The sequence below is a fragment of the Cololabis saira genome, chromosome 8 (assembly GCF_033807715.1).
Source record: "Cololabis saira isolate AMF1-May2022 chromosome 8, fColSai1.1, whole genome shotgun sequence".
NCBI lineage: Eukaryota > Metazoa > Chordata > Actinopteri > Beloniformes > Belonidae > Cololabis > Cololabis saira.
The window spans coordinates 38,028,789-38,054,883 of record NC_084594.1 but is presented as its reverse complement, the minus strand read 5'-3'; the positions used below and the strand labels follow the sequence as shown (position 1 = coordinate 38,054,883).

The window sequence follows — 26,095 nt, the reverse complement described above, 5'->3', positions numbered from 1 at the left end:
AGTACAAACACTCACTCATCATCACTCATCTTCTCCCGCTTCATCCGTTACCGGGTCGCGGGGGCAGCAGCCTCAGCAGGGATGCCCAGACTTCCCTCACCCCAGACACTTCCTCCAGCTCTTCCGGGGGGAGTCCGAGGCGTTCCCAGGCCAGCCGAGAGACATAGTCTCTCCAGCGTGTCCTGGGTCTTCCCCGGGGTCTCCTCCCGGTGGGACATGCCTGGAACACCTCCCTAGGGAGGCGTCCAGGAGGCATCCGGTACAGATGCCCAAGCCACCTCAGCTGACTCCTCTCAATGTGGAGGAGTAGCGGCTCGACTCCGAGCTCCTCCCGGGTGACCGAACTCCTCACCCTATCTCTAAGGGAGCGTCCAGCCACCCTGCGGAGGAAACTCATCTCGGCCGCTTGTATAGTAGTACAAACAAAGATGTACATTTTTCACATCCAGCTTAAAGGCTGCTATGGTATACTTTTACCAGAACAAAATCCAAAATGCTCCCAACTCCCTACAACTATTCATGGCGTTTAACTCTCTTCTCTCTCCACGACCTGCTCAACAACCTACTGGGTTTTCTGCAGAAAAGTTTGCGTCCTACTTCACTGAAAAGGTTGCTACTATCAGTAACCAATTCTCTGAGCCTGTCCATCTCAGCCCACTCCAACCGGCCACTGGTGCCTCTCTCTGCTCCTTCTGGTCTCTAAACGAGGATGAAGTCTCTAAACTTCTAGTCGGCTCAAAACCAACAACCTGTCCTCTTGATCCTGACATCCTGCAGAGCATTTTACCTACCGTCGAACCGGCAATAACCCACATTATCAACTCCTCTCTTAAATCTGGCATCTTTCCCTCTGCCTTCAAACAAGCTCGGGTCACCCCACTGCTGAAAAAACCCACACCCAACCCTGCCCAGGTTGAAAACTACCGGCTGTTCTCACTTCTCCCATACATGTCTAAACTTCTCAAACGTGCCGTCTTCAGTCAGATTTCACAGTTCCTTCACGACAACTGCCTGTATGATCCACATCAGTCTGGCTTTAGGCAGAGCCACTCAACTGAAACTGCCCTTCTGTCAGTTACTGAGACAGTACGGGCTGCCAGATCTGCTGGTCTATCCTCAGTCCTCATACTGCTCGACCTGTCTGCTGCCTTTGACACGGTCAACCACCACATCCTCCACACTCTCAAAGCTTGGCATTTCAGGATCTGTCCTCCTGTGGTTCATGTCTTACCTCTCAGAAAAATCCTTCAGAGTATCATGGCAAGGACGAGCGTACAGATCGCATGAGCTGGCAACAGGGGTGCCACAGGGATCAGTGCTTGGCCCTCTTCTCTTGTCACTATACACCACTTCACTAGTTCATCATCAGCCTGTTTCCAGGGAGGCTCTATAGAGCAACAGTGACGGAAGGAGCCCGAGCACAGGCCTTCACAACCAGCAAATGTTACAAATATGTGCAAAATAAACACAAACAACTTCTCTCATTCAAATGAATCAGAATTTATTTACACAAGTGTTAAAAGATAATGAAACAACACTTCTAAATTCTGATGCCGAAACTACACATGAACAACAACTAACTAAACATTAAAACACAAACTTCCGATTATGTACGTGCGTGTGTGAAGAAAGATGGCACTCGCTCTAAGCTTTTGACGGGGAAACAGGAGCGCGAACCGCTTCGGTAGTTAGGGGACACATTATATGGGTCCACTTACACGGGCCCGTAGCAATATAACAATACAACGTAACGACCGTCGGTCCGCTTGGGAGACTGTCGGTGCGTTACACAGTAATAAACAAAACAAAACAACAGCAAACACACTGAACGCTTATCGCTTTAACTAATTCTGCCATGACACAAGCCTCTTACTTTGAGCTGTTCTGGAGGTAGTCGGCAGCTTCCTGGTGGTTGTGGAACTCGTGGTTCTGGTCTCGGTCCACACGTTGCTGGTTTTATGCTCCACCGGTGATTCAGCTGTGAGCAGCTCCCTTGTCCTCTTTCTCCCTGTGTCTCTTGGACACAAGAGACCCCCCCCCCCCCCCCATACACACACACTTCCGGATGTGCATTACAATTTTATCCAAGACTGTGATCACAAGCAATACTCCCCAACCCCCTATATTAATTATTTATTAAAAAATAATTACTTTTTTGGTAACAATAGTTGCATCATTAATTCAAATGGGGAATTGAAGAAAAATGATTGTATATTTGGTAGTTTTGAGTAGAATTAGGGTGGTGTAAGACATTCATGCATTTTTGGCTCAAGATCACCAGGTGGTACATTTAAGGGATCCTCAAGTGTTAATTAAGACAGAATCTTGTTCTCTGTTTTTATGGGAAATGAATGAAAAGTGAAAATGAACATAGAAAACATAGAAACATGGAAAACATCACTTCTGTATGAAGGGCATGGAGATGATATGAAAACCCTGTTCCTCACTCTGTATTTAAAAGATGGCTGAACCATTTTTCCACCAAGAGGGAATGAGCTCCATTCAAATTAACACCAAGATAACATTAGTTATATTATGCAACAACTGATACAGTCTCCCTTAAGTAATAATGTTTGCTTAAATATAATAAGCATAATTTACCGCTTATTCCTACTTGGGATTCATCGGTGTTCTGCTGGACTCTATTCCAGCTCCCTTCAGGTAAAATACAGGGGTTCACCTTGGACAAGCCGTCGGTCCATCGCAGGCCCACATGTTGACTAACAATTACACACTCTCACTCCCACTATTTTGAGAATATCTGTTTAAAAAAAATGTATTGTATTAAAAAAAAATTAGATTTATGTAAAACCAGTAGTGACACAGATTGTAGTGTGAAAACGCAGAGAAAAAAAAAACTGATGTACATGAACAGGTCTAACATCATACTAAAGGATATGAAAGTACACAAAGTAAACATGCTTTTTTTCATCAAACTGATATGTCGAAATAGAACAAGATGTGCTGCATCAAGCATTTTGCACATTATATTTGTGTGACTCAGAAGATGGTGTTCACAGTAAGATCAGAGAAAATGATAAATAAATTCACACAGACATTTAACCTGACATCCCTCTTGCTTGTCGGGGACAGGAACACGGTATATTAGAAGCCTAATGTCTGCAGACAGTCTCAAAGGGGGGGATGAAATGCACAGTGAGGAATCTGTGCAGCTACAGAGGAGGTGCATCTGGAGGAGCAGTGAGAACACAGTTCAGGTTGGTTGCTGTGCCCCCTTCTGCTCCTGCCTCCGGGCTGTCCACTCTCAGACCTACAACTGTGAGCTCTCTTCGTTTTGTTCTCTCCAGTGGCTGGAACTAATCCTGTCAGCTTGCAAATCCCTGCTGTGAAGAAATGTTGCATTACTGTCTAGTGTGTTTTAGCTGGTGATATCTAATTAATGGGCTCACAATTTTTCAGTCATTGAAATGGCATAATGCTTTTCCAACAAGGCAAACTGTTTTAAAACAATGTAATGATTTCCTTGAAATGCCTTGATTTTGAAGAAAATACTTAAATGAAATACGTGGATACACAGCTCACTAGCCTGAAGCTATAACTATTTTATTTTAAACAAGTTTATTAAAGTCATGTAGGCTTAAATTCAACATGTGAATGTTAAACAGATTATTCAACTGGCTTTTTAGAGAGGAAGTGCTCTACTGCCCCCTTTAGGCCGAAGACGGAATGACACAGTTTTTTAAAAATAGAAATCCACTACATCAAAGTAAACACAGCAGTAATCAGTCCGCCATCTTGGGAAAGGCATCAGCTTTTGGTAGTTCCAGTAGCACAGTTGCTGTCATTCATTCATCATTCATCTGAGATAGTTGTAACAATTTTTATAAAGGTGTTCATAAATAAATACATCTGTTATTTTTGAGTCATTCTCATGAAAACAGCAGTATATATATAAAAAAAAGAAAAAAAAAGTATCTAAGATGTGGGCCTGCAGTGCAGATGAGCAGCTGATGATGAGCAGCTGATGTGCAGACTCACTAGTTCTGGCGTCAGACCCACTCTGAATCTCATGCACTGACTCTACACAATACCTCAATTGACTGCCATTTAAATTGATGCAGTGGTCTCTACATCTCTGTGATGATGTCTTTAAAGTTAAAATTGTGTTCTGAATCCTACTCAGGGCCGCCCCTCCCTGAAGGCAGAACATGCTCTCTGCGTAGGGCCTCATCTTCCAATGGGCCATATTTTGCACGAGGGGACGCATTTGCGCGGTAACACATATGCACAATGAATGCACATACTGTATGTGTTACCGTGACATAGAAGAGAGAATAGAGACTTTTTTTTGGTGTTTTTTTTGTTTTCACAAAACTTTAACATGTGCACAGTTTACAGAAATATATAGCTTCAACATAGAGGTAGAATACATCCATGACCATGCATATGTGCAAACATCACATGATATACCTTACCAGGAGGATGAGAAGATACAGGAAAATGCCAAAAAGATTACAGACATTCAAAGTTTTTATTGCCTTGTCATTAAGATTTTTTTTTATGTGTGAACTTACATTATGAATGTTTCCGTAGGTCTTATTACTGTTTGTCTTATTACTTTCAGAGGCCAAAAAGCACATTGCTCCAAAACAAACAAAATTCTTATTCAATGTTTCTAATAATAAAATTGCAAGCATCGATCATCAAAAATTTCAGACAACAGGACAGTGACAAAACAAATTTGTTACCTTTTCAGCATTCACAGAACAGAAAGTGCAATTCACATCAATGGCTCTTTTGAATGGTTCAGCAATATGACCGTTAGATAGGTATAACTTATGAATTATTTTAAATGAGATTTCCCTAAGCTTGTTGGTCAGCAGGTATCTGTTGATAAGAGCCGGACGTTTTTCCCGTTAATGTGTTCCACATATGGCACTGTCATGACATCTGATTTAAACAGGGGTCTGATCAGTTTATTGTTCTTACCATCGTTGCAGGATATACAGATCTTACCAAGTGAAATGTCAGTCAGAGATAACCAGGGTGGTTGTTGGGTTTCCACTATTGTTTGAGCTCTAATAGCATACAAACACAAGAAGAAATCATTCCAAAGACTTTTGCATAATCTCCAGAAGAAACTGGGATATTGTATTCTTCTAGAAACTCAGTATACGAGTAAAGAAAACCGGCCCCGTTAAATAATTGAGCAACGAATGTAATATTATCATTAAACAAGTATTCAATAAATAGAGATTTATGTTTAAACAGTATGTCTTTGTTGTTCCATATGTAATATTTATTGAGTGAAAAATGATGTTTGAAAATAAGAGACCAAGAGAGGAAAGCCTGGGGGAGAAATACTGTATTGACATTTTTATCAGGATTTTATCAATGTTGTAGTTACAGGTTAAGAAAAAGTTTAACCCTCCCAGTTTTAACAACGTATGGAAGGGTATGACATCCCATAAAGAATTGGGATTTTTAAAGAAACGTTATGAACCAGGTTATTTTAAAAGTGTTGAGAAGTAGCTTGTCGATCTTAGTAATACGTTTGTTCTCCACATACAAAGACAAAGATGAACACGTTAAGCGTGATAAACCTTCTGCCTTAGAGAGTAGAACTCTACCTCTGAGAGAGATATCCCACTGGTTCAACTTTTTTTTGGTTCTTTGGATTGAAGTTCAATTAAGTTCTTTTCTGTTGGTCCTTGGTAATTGTGATACCCAGGTAAACAAGTTAATTCCTGACTGGAATACTACAGAGATGGATGATCTCAAACCGTTCTTAATGTACATAATTTCACACTTTTGGAGAATTCATTTATAGTAGGCCTACTTATTGCAATATGAACCTGGTTTTCATCTCTAGGAAAGAGTGTTGTATCATCCGCAGATGAGTAATGGCAAGCTCTCCACCTAAAATATTGATAGCGTTTATCTGACTTGATTTGATATGATCAGCCAACATCTGAGCCACCAGTAGGAAGAGGTATGGTGAAGCTGGGGAACCTTGTCTGATACCTCTAGAAATGTTGCATCTAGGACAGTGGTCCCCAACCTTTTCTGTACCGCGGACTGGTTTAATGTCTGACAATATTTTCACGGCCCAATCTAAAGGTGTAGCTGATAAAAACTAAATAAAATGACTGGCATTAAAAACTGTGGTATTTTCGCTATAGTAGTAGTAATAATAATAATAATAATAAAAACATAATTTTTGAAGAAATAAAGTGAAATAATGGAAATTGTAAATTACCTATAATATCAGTGTTTCAGTAATGTGTTTTTATGTTTGTTTTCTCATTAACGTTATTTAAAGCCAGGCTTTTATTTTATTGTTATATATTAAGTAGACCGATATTTAGTGCTTTTATTTTGAAGGCGTCTCACCGAGACCTCGTAAACATCCGGCGCTTTAACGGTAAAAGTTTAACGGCAGTAGAAAGTGTGACTGCAAGACTAAACTAGTGTCGGGAATGCTAAAGTGGAGCCTAACTGACACAAACAGCACCTGCTGATGAGGATTTGTGCAAATTTTATACCGTATTTATGTCCAGCTTGAGTTTGGTCGCTCATGTAATTGTGGTAGCTTTATTGCCAACCGAGCGAGCAGCTGCGTCGGTCTGTATTTAAGTTAAACTTATATGAATGTAGAAAGACTAACTATTTTATTTTATTTTCTTCCTTTATAGCTCTTACGGTGTGTTTGCAGTGTATTTACATCCAAGGAATAAAAACATTGTGAACCATCAGTTTGAGGGTCATCCATCATCAGTCGGGGATTCTACAGAAATTATTTTTTAATTTAAAAAAAAAAAAAAAAAAAAAAAGATTTTGCCAGGAAAAAAAAAAAAAAAAAAAAATTTCTCTCTGTGCGGCCCGGTACCAAATGACCCACGGCGGCCCGGTACCGGGCCGCGGCCCGGGGGTTGGGGACCACTGATCTAGGAGACATACCACCTGTTAATCTAATTGAGCTATTACTTTGGTTGTATAGAATTTATATAGCTTAGGAAAAATACCCTCCAAAACCACGTTTCTTAAGGGACTGTTAGGATTTTATAAAATAGTTTAAGAGTTTGAAGGGTTTTTGTATAAGATTCTACACTGGTGGTTTTTCTATATTTACAGGGTCAACTCCTGTTTTATGACTAGGCTTTTAAAATAGTTCAGATATTTACTCTTCGATAAGTGAAGACAATCAAGAGAAGTCCATTGCAGGGGCACATATATACAAACAACCAGACATACAAACACTCACACATACGGGAAATTTAGAATCATCCACGAACCTAGTACGCATGACTGTGGGAGGAAACCGGAGTAACCGGAGGGAACACACACAAGCACGTGGAGAACATGCAAACTCCACACAGAAAGACCCTGCCGGGCCTGGGAGTCGAACTGGGAACCTTCTTGCTGTGAGGCAACAGTGCTAACCACTAAACCACCATGCTGCCCGCATTATATAATAAAGTTTGTAATAACTTGATTCTGTTCACTTGTTTTCTTATGGTGCACCAGACAAATGAACACTAGGATCTTTCAGGACTGTAAAAGAAAATAGACCTGTAATCTGACAATGATGGCAATGATTGACAACACTCGACACCTGACCAATCAGATGGGTGCACAGCTTTTTTTTTTTGTGGTTCTCCATGGCAGGCTGTTTTTTTTTTGTGTTTTTTTTTTATTGAGAAGAAGTTATACACAAAGTACATCAGACAAGATCTCCAATATATATGTAACAAAAAAATAAATATAAATATAAAATTCCAGTGAAATTAACAGGAGTAGTGAGAATGACACATAAACGAGTGAATAAATAAGATATTAAAAAAAATTTAAATGAAAAAATAAATAAGTAAAATGTAAGTACAGTAGTCTATTCATCTTTAAATACAGGCTCTTGCAGGTTCAACATGTCGTCAAAAAGACGTCAAGAATCAGGAGCGAGCAAGAGAAAAAAAAGGTAAAACATGAGGAAACTCATGCTTCACTTGAAGGTGAGTATGTTGTTGAAATAAAACTTTGTGGCACAAACAACAAAGCTCATTAGATAGGAATCTCTGTCTCCAGTCTCTGTCTAGACTGGAGACCTTTTTTCTAGCGGCCCTGATCAACATTTATTGAATGCATTATCGCCCGGTGATTCACCTGAAAAAGATTGGTAAAATGACCAGTTGGTGCTCATATGATATGTTAAATCATATGTTAAAATTTAGCCGATATATTATAAATTGGCTGTAGTTTTATATCAATTTATGTTGTTAAGAAGTTTTTGACTATTTAGTAGGAGATAAATGTCACCATCTGTTGGTGAATTTAATTCTCAACAGTCGTCTTTTGAGGAGATGTTACAGAGAAATACTGATTGAAATGAGTGAGTGAGTGAAGGAAATAAACTTCAATGTAAAGTTTGAAATGTAAGTCTATTTGACCCTGAACTATGTTTTCTTAGGACTGTAGTTTGTGCATAATAACAACAACAATTAAAAATAATAATAATAATAATAATAATAATAATAATAATAATAATAATAATAATAATAATAATGGGGGGGGGTTTGTGTTTAGAAATTTATTTTTACATAGAGGAGCCCATTTACCATGAAATCTAATGAGTTCACCCATATTACTGAAATTAAAAAAAAGAAGAGACAAACAAATGCGCAATGATCAGAAGAAAATAGAAAAATAAAACAAACACAATGTTTCTGGGAAACACTGACACAAGCACGCTGGCACATGAACGTGAACTCCAACCATGATGACATTAACTATCGGTGAACAAGAGCAAAGCTTTTCCTGCTCGTGTTTACAAGAGGAGCTGCTGGTTTCCTTGTCCAAGACCAAACATGAGAGAAAAGCTCAATGCCTTTTTCCTGACAAGCAAATTAATTTAATTGTCACAAATTAACACCGTGGGGGCGTGGCCATCATCTGCTATTATAGCTGGCTCAGATCTAATGACGTAAGGGGTTAAAGCTGCAAGGTAAAAGAAGTGACCTACGTGGTTTAATTGGAGATCTGCTGTTGTGATGACACAATAATAGTTAATTACAAAACATCCAAAGAACAAAACATTTGGCAACAAAAGCTGCTGTAACCACATTTAATTAAAACAGCCGTAGAGAGACTGACATGGCCGAAATGTTTTATATTTTAGAAACGGTTTGAGGAACCTGGTCTCATTGTTTGTGGTCAATGGAAATGTACGTGAGGAACTACAAAAGCAGTAACAGCAGCAACAACACAAAAGCAAACAAAAACCAAAATAAATTTAATTAAAGCTGCAAGCAGCGATGAACGGGCCCTCGCACCCTTGTGCATGTTCAGGCGTGCTACAGTGGAAGCGCTTGTATGACTTGCATGTAGATTCTTCAGGCCTGGACATTTAGCGGATGACACCACCCACGACTCTCTATATAAAACCATTCAAAAGTTATGGAAGAAAATAGGAACTATCAGATATCGACCAATCAGATGAAGGGGGGAGGGATAATCTGCAGCAATTATGTTCAAGGACTCAAAACCATGTCTGATGACACCACCCACGAGTCTTTATGTCAAACCATTCAAAAGTTATTGCAGAAAATAGGATCTATCCAATACCGACCAATCAGAAAAAGGGGCGGGGCTAATTCATGCCAATGAAGGTCAAGGACTCAAAACCGAGTCAGATGACACCACCCACGACTCTTTATATCAAACCATTCAAAAGTTATGTCAGAAAGTAGGAACTATCAAATATGGACCAATCAGATAAAAGGGGGGCACGATTTTTGGCGTCTATCGTCACCACGGTAACGCTTTTGACTGAGAAAAGTAATGCCGTCGTCGCAGGATGGAGACGCACATTTTGATGTATAACACACCTGGGTGCACGTTACGGTTCAGGCGAAGAAACGTCCGAAGAAATGGCATAAATTGCGCCAAAATTACACGATTCATTCAAAATGTCCGACTTCCTGTTTGGTTTCGGCCATGGCGCCAAGAGACTTTTCCTTAAGTTGCGACATGATACAGGTGTGTACCGATTTTCGTGCATGTACGTCAAACCGTATTGTGGGGCTTGAGGCACAAAGTTTTCTAGGGGGCGCTGTTGAGCCATTAGGCCACGCCCATTAATGCAAACCATTAAATATCAAATTTTTTGCGTGCAAAATTTGGTGACTTTTGGGGCACGTTTAGGGGGGCAAAAAGGCCCTCCTTTTGCCGGAAGAAAAATGAGAAAAAAAAAAACTATTCCTACAGATACAATAGGGCCTTCGCACTGTCAGTGCTCGGGCCCTAATAAATAAGGTTCCACACACAATGTTGTGTCATTTAGTTTTTCTGAGTTTAGTTTTTTCAAACAACACCCTGAGTCTGAAGTTTCCACTGTTACATAAATGAAGAAAAGTGACAGATTCTAAGTTTGCTTATGAGTTGTAGGTTATGCCCCTCACTGACATCACTTCCTCATTTAGAGAGTAAATTAAAAGCCATGTCTCTCACTTCCTCCTTCACTGCGCCTTGTCGGAGGTCAGACTTGCAGAAACAAACGGATCATCTGTTGTTGAGAATCTGCTGCTTCAGGTAAGACTTAGAGTATGTGTTTAGACAAGTTTCCATAAATTCAAATGGTGTATCTCTCTAAAGATAGTCACTCTATTTATAATACACACCTCCAAAAAAAGTTAAGTAACTGTAAAATCTGAAAACTGCAGCGGGGTTCAGCGTCAGGTTACTGTTGATTCTAATCAGCTGATAACAATCTGGAAAATGTGTTTTTACCGTTCTATTTGTTTTCTTAATGTTGTGCAAAGGAAAAATCTGGATCAGTATTACGTGACTTCAATACAAATCGCATTACACAATGTCATGGGTGGATGTGTTTGGGAATTTGCATTCACATAGAAAAACATATCAGGGGACAAATATAAACAAATGATGATGCCATTGGTTTAAGGTATTTTTAAGTTAGCAGTAGTTTGTACATCGTTTTAATCCTAATGTTTGCGTTCTGTTTGCACAACCTGGAAGGTTTCTGCCCTTACTCAATGAGCATGCATGGAGCAGACAAAAGTTGTGGGTTAGACCTTGAAAATCAGCCTAATTTAATAAAAGTCATGTGGTTTCATCTGAGTTTTGACAGTTAGCTCTTTCATAGGCCTCCCCCATCCAAAAATACCAAACATGCTCAACCAAAGTCTCCTTTTGGGACACCGGCAACTTAAAACCTGGAGTTTACCACATTTCCATGTAGTTAGAAACATAAAACACAGAAAATCACGTTTTGGTATTTAATGTTCAAAAGTCACAATCATTCTTTATTTTTACTTCAGTAAGGCGCTGAGTGTGATACTGTTGTATGTGATGGAGCTCTTCATTTACATGTATATTTGACCATGTGTTTATTTGGGTTTTACTGACATTTTTCTGAGAATTCTTCACAAAGCAGAAGCTTCACCTGGTTTACCCTGCTATCTTATTAAAATAAGGAAGGTTTGCCAATGATTTTGTTGTTTATTCCCCCAGAAGTCGAGATGTTGATCTGCTTTCTGACCCTGGTGGCTCTTATACCCACGTCCTCAAGCATCAACCCCGGAGTAAAGGTCAGGCTGACAGAAAAAGGCCTTGAGTATGGTAAGCCTCGCAGCTGAAACTTCCTCTTTCATTCATAGGATCTCCACACAGTTTAATCCTCGTTATCAAATGTTCCTCCCTTCTGATAGGCAGGGTACTGGGCATCGCTGCCTTACAGCAGAAACTCAAATCCATCAAAATCCCAGATTTTTCTGGGAAACAGAAGGTGTCTCCCATTGGCAAGGTCGAGTACAGCTTGACAAAGTAAGGCAGCAGTTTATTTGATGCTTTTATAACTTCTGTTGAAACTGGAGACCTGACTATCCTAACGTACCGTAACTGGGATTCTTGTAGTATTCAAATAGTGAACGTGGGATTACCGCAGTCTTCAGTGGCTCTTGTGCCAGGAACCGGAGTTGGAATGAGCGTCGCTAATGCCTTAATCAGTCTGCATGGAAACTGGGGGGTCAAGTTCCTTCAAGTGATGTGAGTGTAAAAGATTTTTTTTTAAAACACAATGCAACTGCACCTTCTTCTGCAGCACTGACTTGTGTCTCTCAACAGAAAGGACAGTGGCACTTTTGACTTGAACGTCAATGGGCTTACAATCAGCACAAGCATTGGAATCAAGAGTGATGCGATGGGCCGACCGGAGGTCAGTAGCGGCAACTGTGCTGCCAGTGTTGGCAGCGCCAGAGTCAAGTTCCATGGTGGAGCCAGGTAAGAGAAGCCTGCTGCAGCAGGGTTGAACCTGCAGGAGGGAGCGTGAATGTTTTTACACTTTTTACTTACGGTGTCTGTGGTTGATCTTTCTTTCAGCTGGCTGTACAATCTCTTTAGCCAATTCATTGACAAGGCTTTGCGTAACGCAATGGAGCAACAGGTGAGGAATAACCAGACAATAAAGTAACTAAAACCACTTTCTGGGGTCATGCACACACATGGCAATTCATAGTTTAATGTTCCTAACAGAACAAGCAGATCGTTAGGAGAGTCTGAGACCGTCAGAAGGTCCTTCATTAAGTTATATCAGTACTAAAGCAGCCTATTCTTTAAATATCCTATATCCTCTTTTTGTCATGACCCATGAACAGTTATGAGTGTTTGTGGTCTCTTAATCTAAATCTGCTGACTTGTAAGCAAAAAAAAAACCTCTTGTAAACTTTTTTAGAAAACTTTATAAACCTGAAAGGACGTGTCATCTGTTAGGGGTTTGTGGTTGGGAAGTCTCAGCAAGACGAGCAGAGACCCATCAGAGCACATGAGAAGCAGCAGATCCACAGAATAAACAAGTTCATTAAACAAACATTATATGAAATAAGCTGGTTGGAGGTTTACATTTGGTGATAGAAAGACGCATTAAAGATTTACAGAAATATGAACCATCCCACAATATAATACCATAACACCTTAATATAAATGTTTCTATTTTTTTTTTTATCCCGGATTTTTTCCCATTTTTTATCACCCAGTGCTCCTACCTAAGTAAGTCCTGGGCATTGCTCCCCCTCTACCAACCCTGGGAGGCCCTACACTGAGCTCAGGTCTCCTTCTTAACCTGAGGAGTGAGCAGGCCGCATCTTTTCACCAGACAGGGCCCCACCCTGTCTGGGCCCACCCTACTCCGGCCGGACATATCGCTTGGAAGGATCATGTTATTCCGGCCAGATCCTCCCCACCCCATCTGGCACCCGTCTGGCCAGAGGGGGCAGTGTGGAGCCCAGGACTGTTGCATGTTTTTGTGAGGGTAGCTGACATTGGCAGAACATGCAAACTCCACACAGAAAGGCCTTTTCGCCAACCCCACCCAGGGTGTGGGTGCTGAAGTCAATTTATTCACCTCAGAAAACTAAACAAATTGCCTGCACTAATTTGAAGGGTGATACTGAGATCTCGACTGCAGTAAACAGGCCTGGCTCAAACGAGTTTTGATGTGCAAGTTGTCACGCAGGTGAGAGTCACTTACCCTTGTCCTCACGCTGTTCTTGTTAATGTTCATAACCGAAAATGTCTTCCCACACAAGTATGTCGGGCCAAACGAGCTCCCTCTTAGTTTAAATGTTTATCTAAATTAGGGATGTCCCGATACCATTTTTTTCACACTGAGTACGAGTACGAGTACGACTATTTTAATTTGTGTACTCGTGTACCAATCCGATACTTCTACCACAAAAATAACTAGGCTAAAAATTCTATGAAAAATGCAATGAATTGGAAGACAGGTTTTATTTGCAACAGAAATTCAATTTTAAACAAAACTCGGCCAGCGGGGCTTTCCTCCGCGCTTTAGTCTCATCGCAGGTACATCAACTTCGCATGTGCGGTGCTTTACCTGAAGCCGTCCATGTGAAACAACATAAACAATCAAATAGAATTTAAAAAACAGGCTAAATGAAATTGTTACACACTCTTGTACAGTAGGTGGCGGTATGCACCTTAAAGTTGGTTGCGATCCACCAATAAAACAGAGAATAAGAAGAAGAATATAAACAGTCCCATTGTTACAGTCCGGTTATATAGAGTGGTGCCCGTTAGTGAGACTGGCAGTGCCGTTTCAGGCAAGATAGTGACAATTAATGTAAGCGGGATGTCAGCAGTGTGGACATATTTCAAAATAAGGGACGATGACAAAAGCAAGACAGATTGCGGGCTGCCGGCGCGGCTAACGCGGCTAACCGGCTAATGCGGCTAACCGGCTAACGCGGCTAACCGGAATGTAACAATGGGATTGTTTATGTTGTACTGTGAGTTACGTGAGTGTTTAATAAAGTTCCCTGTAAGTAAGGGTAATACTCAACTGTCCAGTTTGTATAATTAAGGAAGATAGAATTTACTGAAACATGGAACAGCTGGCTACAGCCACAGAGCAGCAGCTCTGCTGCTGCTGCTCAGCCAGGCTGCAGACTGACCCGGGGAGCCGCGGGGCGGCTCAACGTCTCCCCCTAGCGGCGCTAACCAGTAACTACAACAACAATGAAGTATCGGTGCATGGTATCAGAGAATTTTTGCGAGTACGAGTACGAGTATATGAGGGCAGTATCGGCCCCGATACCAATACCAGTATCGGTATCGGGGCATCCCTAATCTAAATACACCTTCCTTGCATCTGCTGGCTTTTACAATCAATACCAAGACGACTATTGTATATAATATTTTTTAATGCGCAAAAACACAAAGCAGCTTAAAAATTTCCTAAAACTGCCCAATTGACACGAGTCAAATCAAATGATGTAGAAATAAAACTGTGATATTACACATCAGAGGAATAACTCTCAAATTGTTCTTTTGTACAAGTTTGATCTTATTAAAGAAAAGAAAGTTATGGGTGAATAACATTTTTTAAAGAAAAATAGTTCCCCTTGTAATTCATGTTAGTTTTGAGGAGCCTTTTAGATTTATAAATCACCATCTAAGCACTTGTTTTAGTTCTCTGTTATGATGTTTCTCCTCGGTTCTTTACAGATATGCCCTCTGGTCTCCAAAGCAGTCTCTGATTTAAACCCTCATCTGAAAACTCTCAACGGTATAACTTTACGTTTTTTTCAATAACCTAACCCTTTTTCTCTAATGAGAGGATGAAATAATAATCTTCTACCTTTTTCCAGTTGTTGCCAAGGTTGACCAGTATGCAGAAATTGAATATTCCCTGGTGTCATCACCAAACATTTCAAAACCTGCGATAGAGCTCAACTTAAAGGTGAGGAGTTGGAAATAACTGCACATTCTTATAGTCTATAGATCTAACTTAATCTTCCATCGCATCTTCTTGTCGTTAGGGTGAATTCTACAACATTGGGAAGCACCAGGAGCCTCCGTTCGCAGCAGCAGCCTTTTCCCTGCCACAACAGAACAACAAGATGTTGTACATTGGCATTTCTGCCTTCACCGCCAACTCGGCAGCATATGTGTACAACAAAGCCGGCATCCTCAGCCTGTACATCACAGACGACATGGTCCGCACCATCCTTCTGCTTCTCTAGCACACCCATGTCCATGAGATCACTCTGATCTAAGACTTTTCTTGCTCTGTCACAACAGATCCCAAAGGGCTCTCCTTTACGACTCAGCACGAGAACATTTGGAGTCTTCGTCCCAGAGGTGACCTTAAATTTGTGATTTATAGATGTATTTGTTATATATTTATTTAGAGATGCAGAAATGCCTGTGTTGGCAGTAATGCATCACAGCTTTTTTTTGTTTTTTAAGATTGCCAAGCGATACCCGGGTCTGATGATGAAGCTCCTCGTTAAGGCAGAGAAGAATCCCATCACCACTTTTGAACCCAACAACATGACGGTTCAGGCCACCGCTGGTGTGACAGCCTACGCCATCCAACCCAACGGCACACTTTCCCCTCTTTTTGTGCTAAATGTGGTAAGTTTGAAGGCAATATTCTGAAAAGCCATTGTGATGGTTGGAAAAACACCTAAAATGTCCCATCGCTGTTTTTGCAGGACACCAGCGTGACCACCAACATGGTCGTCAGTGGAATGAAACTTGCTGGGAGTGTCAGCCTGAACAAGTGAGATACTGTAAACAGATGACTTTGACCTGGAGGTCCTTGAAAGGATGTGATCATAACATTATAATATTGTCAATTTTTGCAGAATGACGGTCACCCTGGGCACAAGCTACGTGGGCCAGTTTCAGGTGAGAGCTGCATTTAATACACAAAACTGTGAATATCTTCAGTTACTTAAACCAACATTACGCTTAATTGCAGGTCAGATCCCTCGACAACATCCTCCAGCTGCTCATGAAGATGGTAGTGATACCCAGAGTAAATGGTGAGATTGTTGTTTTTGGTTTTCAACCATAATTCAAAAAATGTAAATACCCTGCAACTTTCCAAGGGCTCCACCTTCCTGACAGAACAGTTCAAGATGAGTGAGTGAGCTGTCAGAGCATCATTACACAGATCATCTTCACAGAGTGTGTGTGTGTTCATACACGTGGTGATGCAAAAGAAAAGATGTCTGACAAAGTCACGTGGTGACTGAGTCTCGCGTGATTCAAAATGGCGGACGAGATTTCGTCTCATCCAGTGAAAAACAAACTCTTGGGCTTTATGACCAAGATAAGTGTGTATGTGTGTCGGGGGGAGGGGGGTTAGAAGGAGAGGATGAGAGGAGAAAAGTAAAACCCAAGACACTAGAATAACTTACATACCGGAAAACCAAGTTCTTCTGATGTTTCCCACACAGAGACGCACCAATGTGAAACTAACTTCACATGTGCGCTCTGGTCATTCAACTGGGAAATGAGGAAGGGCTTTGTTTTCTGTTTTGGAGGAACATTTCATCAAGATCCAGCAACGTGAATGCAGCAGTAGACAGTTGTCAAACGATAAAATAAACAAACACACTTAAACTAATAAACACAGTTGTGACGGGATCAGCGAAACTACGCTAGTTTTTTTTTTTTTTTTTTATCCCGGTTTTTTCCCCCATTTTATCACCCAGTGCTCCTACCTGACAGTCCTGGGCATTGCCATCCTCTACCAACCCCGGGAGGGCCCCGCACTGAGCTCAGGTCTCCTCCTTAACCTGAGGAGTGAGCAGGCCGCTTCTTTTCACCAAACAAGGTGGGGATTCTCCGACCAGACGTAGCGCGTGGAAGGATCACGTTATTCCGGCCGGATCCTCCCCACCCCATCTGGCGCCCCGGTTGGCCAGAGGGGGCATGTATAACCCAGGACTGTGTGCATGTTTTTGTGAGGGTAGCTCACATTGCTACCCAAGGGAACACGGGGAGAACATGCAAACTCCACACAGAAAGGCCCTTTCGCCAACCCCACCCAGGGTGTGGGCACTGAAGTCATGGGGGAACTAACACGCACTTCAGCGCCCACAGCGTCCCCGGCGGGCATCGAACCCAGGACCTTCTTGCTGTGAGACGGCTGCACTACCAGCTGCGCCACCGTGCCCCTGAAACTACGCTAGTTAAATGTGTTAACTATGTTTCTCTGCCCAGACACAAAACAGTCTCTTACGTGGATCTTTGTAGTTGAAGAAAAGGGTGGTTTGGTCTGGCAGGCCAGTGTCCCTTGGTGAACAGCAGGGTGGTTGCGCTCCGCAGGTGATCCTGATAAAGAGCTTCTCTCTCTCTCTCCACCGAAAAATCTGCTTATCTTTACGGCAACTCGGACCCTCCCGTAAGAATTTACTTAAGACACGGGGAACTGGCGACGTAGGCTGTGAGGTGGTGAAATGAAGCCAGATTCATGTCATACTCTTAATAATGTCATCACATATCACAACATATATCAGACTTATAATAAAATAGCGCTGATCGTGTTCCTCTGTGTTTGAACCTCAGCGTCAGTCAGGACTCTGGTGCTGCTGCAGCCGCGGTGACACGCCGGGAACCTCCTCCACCGCTTTAGGACAGAACAAATGAGGGGCTTCGTATAGCGTTTAGGGGATCCACGGAGCCCCTCATTTCTTCCCTAAAGGGACACAGATATTTTTATATATAATGAGTTTTACGCGCACGTGAAACCTTTAGGTGCGGGTGTAAGCCTAAATTATGGTCCTGCGTTAAAACGACGCAGAGCCTACGGCGTAGGGTACGCGGTGACGCGCACCTACGCCGTAGGCTCTGCGTTGGTGACGCGGAACCATAAACCTTCCCTGAGCAGCTCTGAGGGGAGACGGGAGAGGAGGAAGGGGAGCGGGGGGTGAAGCGCGGCTGCCGGGCCCTTCGCACAGGGTGTGATTTGCAGTTAATGGCTGATCCTACAGTTAATTTTTAAACTATAAAAAGTGGGGGGGACAAAAACATGAGTTTGAAAAGACGGGGGGACATGCCCCCCCCTGTTGCGCCGGGGCACTCACGGCGTTCCGCGCAGCAACGGCGTGCTGCCACTCACTCGCTGTATTTTATACTATTTATTTTTCTACTTTTACTGTGACCACAAAATAATGTCGTTTTACTGTCCTCCACCTCATCCACAACATCTCGATCTCAGATCTCAGTGAAATTCATTACGGTGGCTGGACAGTCTCATCTCATGCGCCACTGCGCATGCTCAGCAGGCTCATTCATATGCAAAAACATACAATTTTTGATATGAAGTGGGCGTGTAGAGGGCGGGATATGAGGCGGATTCACCTGCGCATCCTTCCAGCTGGACTGTGATTTATAAAGAGAACCTTACGTGCAAGTGTGCGTGCACGCGGTTTTATAGATCCGGATTTATTTTTGCGCCCGCCATTTTCGGCTTTTGGGTGTACGTGCACTTTTAGTATGAATTCTACGCACTCCATTTTAAATGAGGCCCCTGGGCCTTAAAGTTCAAATTAAGACCTCCCATGTTCACATAGGACTGTGGCCCAACAACACATTAAAAGCAAAAAATAAAATCTGCTTTCAAACATTAGGAAATAAGTTATTTTTTGCAAATAACAAAAGAAAAACTCACAATTAGAAACTTTAGAAGTCAGACTGATTACCTTGGTAACGTCTGACATAAATTTCAAGGTCTAATGACTAATCCTTAAAGCCCAGATCTCTCCGGATGACAATTTCTGGTGCAATCTGCAAATCACGTGGATAGATTTAGCTAAATGAACCTCTTTTACAGCCAAGAAATACATCTCCCTCATGTGTCTAACTGCTAAGTGGGTGGAATGACCATGACTCAGGTTTGTGTCTCAGCCTTTGACCGCTGGACAGAAGGGTGGATTCAGGCATAAAGAAGTTCATGTTGAAGACTTTGCCACGGTCCTCACGGTCTCCTAACTTAAATGTCAGTAAAGATCTGCAGCCAGACCTCAGTGGAGCATCCAACATCCAACCAAAGCCAACGGTGTCAGACCTTGAACTCTCTAGCATCAATATTTTACATGACCAGGGCCCTCATTTATCAACAGTGCGTAGAAAAGGTTCTAAATTCTGTCGTAGGAGTGAAATTTAGAATGTGTGTAAGTACAAAAAAATCCGGATTTATCAAACGTGCGGACGCTGGTCGTACGCACATCAGTGATGATAAATCCCACCTGTTCTTAACTGCCGTGCTCGTGCATGGTTACCGTAATTTGCATACAGAAACGCCTCCAATTCACCATATATGGAGCAACAACAGCTCCCGCTTGGAGGTTTACAAACTTTATTGAACAAAATTCTGTAAGGTTTACAACAAAAGGCAAATGAAACAAAAAAATCAATTATCTACAAATATTCAACATTTGGGGGGGTTGAGAGCAAAAAAAAAAAAAGATACATTTACTGACAAGCTATGGGAAGTGTATTAATAAAAATTAAGAAACAAAGACAATGGGCCAAATCCACAAAAGGATTGCGCGGCTTTTGCGGCCGCTAAACCGGTGCAAATGAGACAAAAAGAGAGCGTCTAATTCACAAAGCACCCGCAAAGGGCGAATTGCTCCACAAACTGCGCTGCCAAGCAAATAGTGGCATTGTGCGCCGGTGCCATTTGCATGCATGCAAATTAGGTAATATTCATAAATTTGGCTCAAAATTGCCCCCTTTCTATGCAAATAAGCCTCATTGCAAAAAGCGCCTAATTCAGAAAGGCCAGCGCTATTTACCACACGCAAAAATAGTGGAGCAAATACCGTCTTTCAAGCGTGTATTAACTGCGCGCAAAATCACTCTTCACTCCCCCTGCAGCTCTTTTTCTCTCTCTCTTCAATGTGATTCAAGCCTGTGTGATACTGAATGATATTAAGGGTGAAATCTACATTCAGACATGACTGTAGACAATCAGATCAAGTGGGGTTGTGGACTTATCGGATTTAAAAATAAAAGTAACAGGACGGAGTTCAGGATTCATCCATACATAATTGGGGCTGCTTTATTACAAACAATTCCACCATATAAACATATAAATCTAGAATGTGTGTGTTTAACAGCTGACCTGTAGGTGTGTGTAGCAAAACACAGAACATGAATTACCGTCAGATCCTGATCTGGGACCTCATCTATAAAGCTTGCTTGCGCACAAAAGGGGCCTGAAAGATGCGGCGACGCCCACTGTACGGTGCGCGTTGCTCTGCGTCGATTTAACGCGGAACCATAAATCAGCCTTGAACAGCACTGAGGGAGGAGGGAGGAGGGGGAGCGGGGCTCTTCGCACGTAAATCCACAAAGATCAGATTGCGCCCGCAAATAGCGCTGTGAATTGCGCTGCATTTGCGCCCGCAATTTGCCCCGCTTTTAGGTCCTATTCACAAAAGATTTTGCTCTAATGATATACCGGCGCAAACACGCCCATAAATCTCTGCACCTGAGTGCAATTTGCCCTTTTCTGAGTAGGTGAGCGGAGCTGTTTCCAGTGTTCTCCGTAATTCAGCACACAGATTGGTCCCTAATGAAAACTTCAGAGAGCACAACAGCCTCAACTTTCACGTATTTGTACTTCTCTAGTATTTCGCATGTAGCTAGATAGATAGATAGAACTTTATTCATCCCCAAAGGGAAATTCAATCGTCCAGCAGCTCATCAAAACATAAACATAACAATCAACCACACTTCCATTCAGACAATAAAAGCACATTCATAATATTAAAATAAACATATAAGGTTTAAAAAAAAGAGTGCACTGGCCACCATCGTGTGGTAGAACATAGCCATCATTTCCACACACACATCAAAAGACCTCAGTGTGTGTATGACATAAGCTAATGAAATTTCAAATGTTAAGAGGCTGTGCGCATTTACGCACAAGGCACAGCACCAGTAACTTCATTAACACCGGATCGGGATCAGATCAGGATCTAATGGTAATTCATGTTCTTTTTGTTTTGCTACACACACCTACAGGTCAGCTGTTAAACACACACATTCTAGATTTATATGTTTATATGGTGGAATTGTTTGTAATAAAGCAGCCCCTTATGTATGGATGAATCCTGAACTCCGTCCTGTTACTTTTATTTTTAAATCCGATAAGTCCACAACCCCACTTGATCTGACTGTCTACAGTCATGTCTGAATGTAGATTTCACCCTTAATATCATTCAGTATCACACAGGCTTGAATGACATTGGAGAGAGAGAGAGAAACAGAGACAGGCGGGGAGTGAGGAGTTTGCGCGCAGTTTAATACACGCTTCTGAAACACGGTATTTGCTCCACTATTTTTGCGTGTGGCAAATAGCTCTGGCCTTTCTGAATTATGCGCTTTTTGCAATGAGGCTTATTTGCATAGAAAGGGGGAGATTTTGCGCCGAATGTATGAATATTACCTAATTTGCATGCATGCAAATGGCACCGGCGCAGACTGCCACTATTTGCTTGGCAGCGCAGTTTGTGGAGCAATTCACCCTTTGCGGGTGCTTTAATTAGACGCTCTCTTTTTGTCTCATTTGCACCGGTTTAGCGGCCGCAAAAGCCGCGCAATCCTTTTGTCAGGATTTATCACATATCACAACATATATCAGACTTATAATAAAAATAGCGCTGATCGTGTCCCTCTGTGTTTGAAGCGTCAGTCAGGACTCTGCTGGTGCTGCTGCACCTGCGGTGACACGCTGGGAACCTCCTCCACTGCTTTAGGACAGAACAAATGAGGGGCTTCCTAGAGCGTTTAGGGGCTCCACGGAGCCCCTCATTTCTTCCCTAAAGGGACACAGATTTTTTTATATATATAATGAGTTTTACGCGCGCGTGAAACCTTTATGTGCGGGTGTAAGCCTAAATTATGGCTCCGCGTCACCAACGCAGAGCCTACGGCGTAGGGTACACGGCGACGCGCACCTACGCCGTAGGCTCTGCGTTGGTGACGCAGAACCATAAACCCGCCCTGAGCAGCTCTGAGGGGAGACGGGAGAGGAGGAGGGGGAGCGGGGGGTGAAGCGGGTCTGCCGGGCCCTTCTCACAGGGTGTGATTTGCAGTTAATGGCTGATCCTACCGTTAGTTTTTAAACTGTAAAAAGTGGGGGGGACAAAAACATGATTTTGAAAAGAGGGGGGACATGCCCCCCCCTGTTGCGCCGGGGCACTCACGGCGTTCCGCGCAGCAACGGCGTTCTGCTACTCACTCGCTTTATTTTATATTATTTATTTTTCTACTTTTACTGTGACCACCAAATAATGTCGTTTTCCTGTCCTCCACCTCATCCACAACATCTCGATCCCAGATCTCAGTGAAATTCAGTGGCACTGTGGCTCGACTTTATCTTTTATTTCTGCAGTTTTCATTATGGACCAATCTGTGTGCTGAAATATGGAGAACACTGGAAACAGCTCCGCTCACTCAGACAAGTGCAAATTGCACTCAGCCGCAAAACTTTATGGGCGTGTTTGCTCCGGTATATCATTAGAGCAAAATCTTTTGTGAATAGGACCTTAAAGCGGGGCAAATTGCGGGCGCTAAAGCAGCGCAATTCACAGCGCTATTTGCGGGCGCAATCTGTTCTTTGTGGATTTACCCCATTGTTTCATATAAGCTTTTGGCAATATCGTTTTTTTCACGCATCAGTTTAAGACAGTGTTTCTCAACCCTGGTCCTCGTGGGCGCCTATCCAGCATGTTTTAGATGTTTCCCTGCACCAACACACCTGATTCTAATTAATGGTCCTAATTAGCTTGTCACCAAGGTCTGCACAGCTCTGTAGATGACACAGGTACTTTTATCACGGTGCGCTGAAGCAGGGTAGCATCTAAAACATGCAGGACAGGGGCCCATGAGGAACAGGATTGAGAAACACTACAGTTTACATTCATTTTTCAGATGTACAATGGAGGGTTTGCTGTTATTCCATTTGCATTTATGTATGTGATATTTAGCTTGTAAAATAATTATGTTGACCATGTTTGATATATTTCTTGGAAGATTATCCATAAATTAAGATTTGGTTGGAGTCAAAAGCTCCTGCTTGGAGGTGCAAACACCAATAGAGCTGTTCTGCAGAATAAATGAGTGTTGCATTCCTGCAGGCCACCGGGCAACGACGGGCAACAGAGACATAGTTGCATCGCAGATTATTTGTGCATTGATTGAATGAAATCCTTTCATGTTCACGTAACTAAATTCATTATGTGATGGTGCTTATTGTGATTTGGGTGAAATATAGCTCCAATTATGTTTGGGAATCCGGCGATGGCGTGAAATCCTCGTTTAATTTGGGCTTGTTGGTGATGTGTGTATAGAAACTGGGTGTAAATTAGGGCCAGAAAAATTATTGCATCCAACACTGCCGGCATGATTCTGCTGCGAAATGCCGCATGTCTTCAATCTCTCTCTGAAATGTTCCGGTGGACAAACATCCCAGGGTGGACAGGAGCTGGATGTGACTGGGATGGAGTTGTAAATCACAGCATAGATCCATCAGAACTTTTTTGGGGAAGCGGTACCTGCTGAAGCCGCTCCGTGCTCTCACTGATCAACAGATCAGCGCGCTCTTTGAAAAAGCGCTCTCTGCGGAGCGTGTTTTTGCGGAGCGCACGGTCTCTAAATCCTCCAACAGTGCAAGATAAGCCATGGTACTTGTATTTTCTTTTCAGGTCGTCCTGCCAAAGCTGTCTTTTATAGCTTTTCACACCAATTATTCAAAATGTCTGATGTCTTATGGATAATTTTTATTAATTGGAGGAAACGGGGAACATGTGCACATGTTCCCCGTTCAGTCACAGTTCAGCGATCTCAAACTTCACGTGTAAAGTTTGAGACTCTTTTAATGGGTTCTATTTGTAGTTTCACTGTTCTACCACTAGGTTTTGTGCGTACGCATGGTCGGAGCTGTGCGTATATTTACACGTGTTTCTGCGCACAAATACATGTTGATAAATACCATACTTTGCGTGGGAATGCTCGTACGCACGCTTTACGCACAGATCTGTGCGTACGCACGGTTGATAAATGAGGGCCCAGGTTCAGAGATGCTCTGTTCTGATTCTTTATGATCCACATTTTGTTGTAACTGTTATGAAGTCAGTGACTGGCTTCTTTGAGTTTTAATTTACACTTGTTTATTTTTCATGTTTATGTATATTTTTAAACTGCATTCTTTCCATAAACTTATCTCAGACAAGCCCTGATGTCACTGTGTTCCTGCATGAGATTTCTGTGACTGATTGATCTAAAATTATCTAAAATGATCCATTTCTCATCACAGTTCAACTTGCTAAGGGTTACCCACTTCCTGCACTTGGAAAGATGAGTCTCCAGAACACTGAGCTTCAAGTCCTGAAGGTTAGAGATGCAACAAGTCTGATGAAGCTGTGATGGATTTTTCAAAAGATCAAATTTTGCAAGTATCACTATATTAATAAAGCTTGTGATGTTTTCTGCAGGACTTCATGATGATCGGGACTGATGTTCAGTTCAAAGGCTGAAATGGACTCGTACGACCAAAAGAGACTTGAGAGCGATCGATTATCAGTTTCCTTCTGGACATCATGTCAGAGATTTTTCATTTTGCTTTCTTTGTATCGTCTTTCTTTTGCCCCAAAATTGTTAGGGTTGGCGTTGGGGTTGGTGTTAGGCTCCATCAGAGTCTGGGACTTCAATATTGTCCCAACTTCTTTTGAGTTGGTGTATTGTATCCTTAAAGTCATTATTTTTGTACACGACTCGAGTTACTCTCGTTCTGTTGTAAAAGTTGATGTTTTGTGGGATGAGGTTAGCAGAAGGGTTTGTCTAAAGCAGATCGCAGACCTTTAGTCTGCTGACTGGTTAAATCCTCTCAAAATGTCTGACTTTATGGAGTGACGCGACAATTTGCAGACTCCAAAAGAATCCAAAAAGATGAAATTACATCAATCAAACATTGCAATCTTTGAAGAAAAAAAAGAGCAGCCAAGTCTATATTTCTTTAATCATTTCTACACTTTTAGGTCATCCAAACAGGATTTGAGTAACTTCTGTAGCAACATACACACAGAAATCTGCCATGTGGTGTCACTGGAGGCCGTCTGAGGGCCTGCGTCCATCACGCCGGCTCCTGGAGGTTCCATGGGACATCACCGATCCTCTCAGCCTGCTGTGACCTAGGGCTCGACCTCTCAAACTCTGCGAGTTCGCTGACAAGATCTAAACCTGTAACATAAGACATCAAAAAACGACTAAATAAATGTAGCAGAGCATTGTCATGCCTCAGTTTCTGCTAAAACTGTTCAAATGAAATCAAACCGCTGAAAGAAAACCTTTCCTCGCTGTCGCTGACTCTGATACTCTGAGGATTCATCACTGCTGGACATGTTTGACCTGATTTAAATAAAGGTTTGATGTCTTAAAATGTGGAATTTATTTATTTATTTCTTATTCATATCCTCATTTGGTAAAAGAAATGTATTTCATATTTTAAACAGACTCTTATTGTTTTTAAGAAAATCAGTAACATTAATGCTGATATCACCGTTTCAGTCAGATTCAGATTCATAAAACACGGGCTATGATGTTGTTATCCAAAGTGCCGAGGACTCTGCATGGCAGGGGCGCCCTCCTCCCTTAGCCAAGCTTGCGCGTGACCGCATACCTTACCAGAGTGGGATGTTGGTACTCGAATCACCACTGTAGGGTGTTGAGGCGAGGCAAGCAATGGCTCTCTAGGATCATCATGTGGGCTTCCCTCCCTCATAGTGTTTCGCTGATT

The 26,095-nt window shown here is 42.1% G+C and overlaps 1 protein-coding gene across 1 annotated transcript; it reads left to right on the top strand.

Moving 5' to 3' along the window:
* Nucleotides 1-10,475: 10,475 nt before the first annotated feature.
* On the top strand, nt 10,476-25,738 carry LOC133448935 (bactericidal permeability-increasing protein-like). Its single transcript, XM_061727958.1, has 16 exons — nt 10,476-10,545; nt 11,488-11,595; nt 11,685-11,799; nt 11,890-12,021; nt 12,100-12,255; nt 12,355-12,418; nt 14,998-15,058; nt 15,141-15,232; nt 15,312-15,488; nt 15,574-15,633; nt 15,742-15,909; nt 15,990-16,057; nt 16,143-16,185; nt 16,259-16,322; nt 24,617-24,693; nt 24,795-25,738. Exons 2-16 carry the CDS (start codon nt 11,496-11,498, stop codon nt 24,834-24,836), a joined length of 1,419 nt encoding a protein of 472 aa, XP_061583942.1. The 5' UTR covers nt 10,476-10,545; nt 11,488-11,495; the 3' UTR covers nt 24,837-25,738.
* The last annotated feature ends 357 nt before the right edge of the window (nt 25,739-26,095 follow it).

What these genes read in the sequence shown, in the direction of transcription:
- LOC133448935 (XM_061727958.1), top strand. Translation starts at nt 11,496, where the DNA reads ATGTTGATCTGCTTTCTGACCCTGGTGGCTCTTATACCCACGTCCTCA. An exon ending in GTAACGCAATGGAGCAACAG is followed by an intron (nt 12,419 to 14,997) that starts GTGAGGAATAAC and finishes GGTTCTTTACAG; the next exon opens with ATATGCCCTCTGGTCTCCAA. An exon ending in TCATCTGAAAACTCTCAACG is followed by an intron (nt 15,059 to 15,140) that starts GTATAACTTTAC and finishes ACCTTTTTCCAG; the next exon opens with TTGTTGCCAAGGTTGACCAG.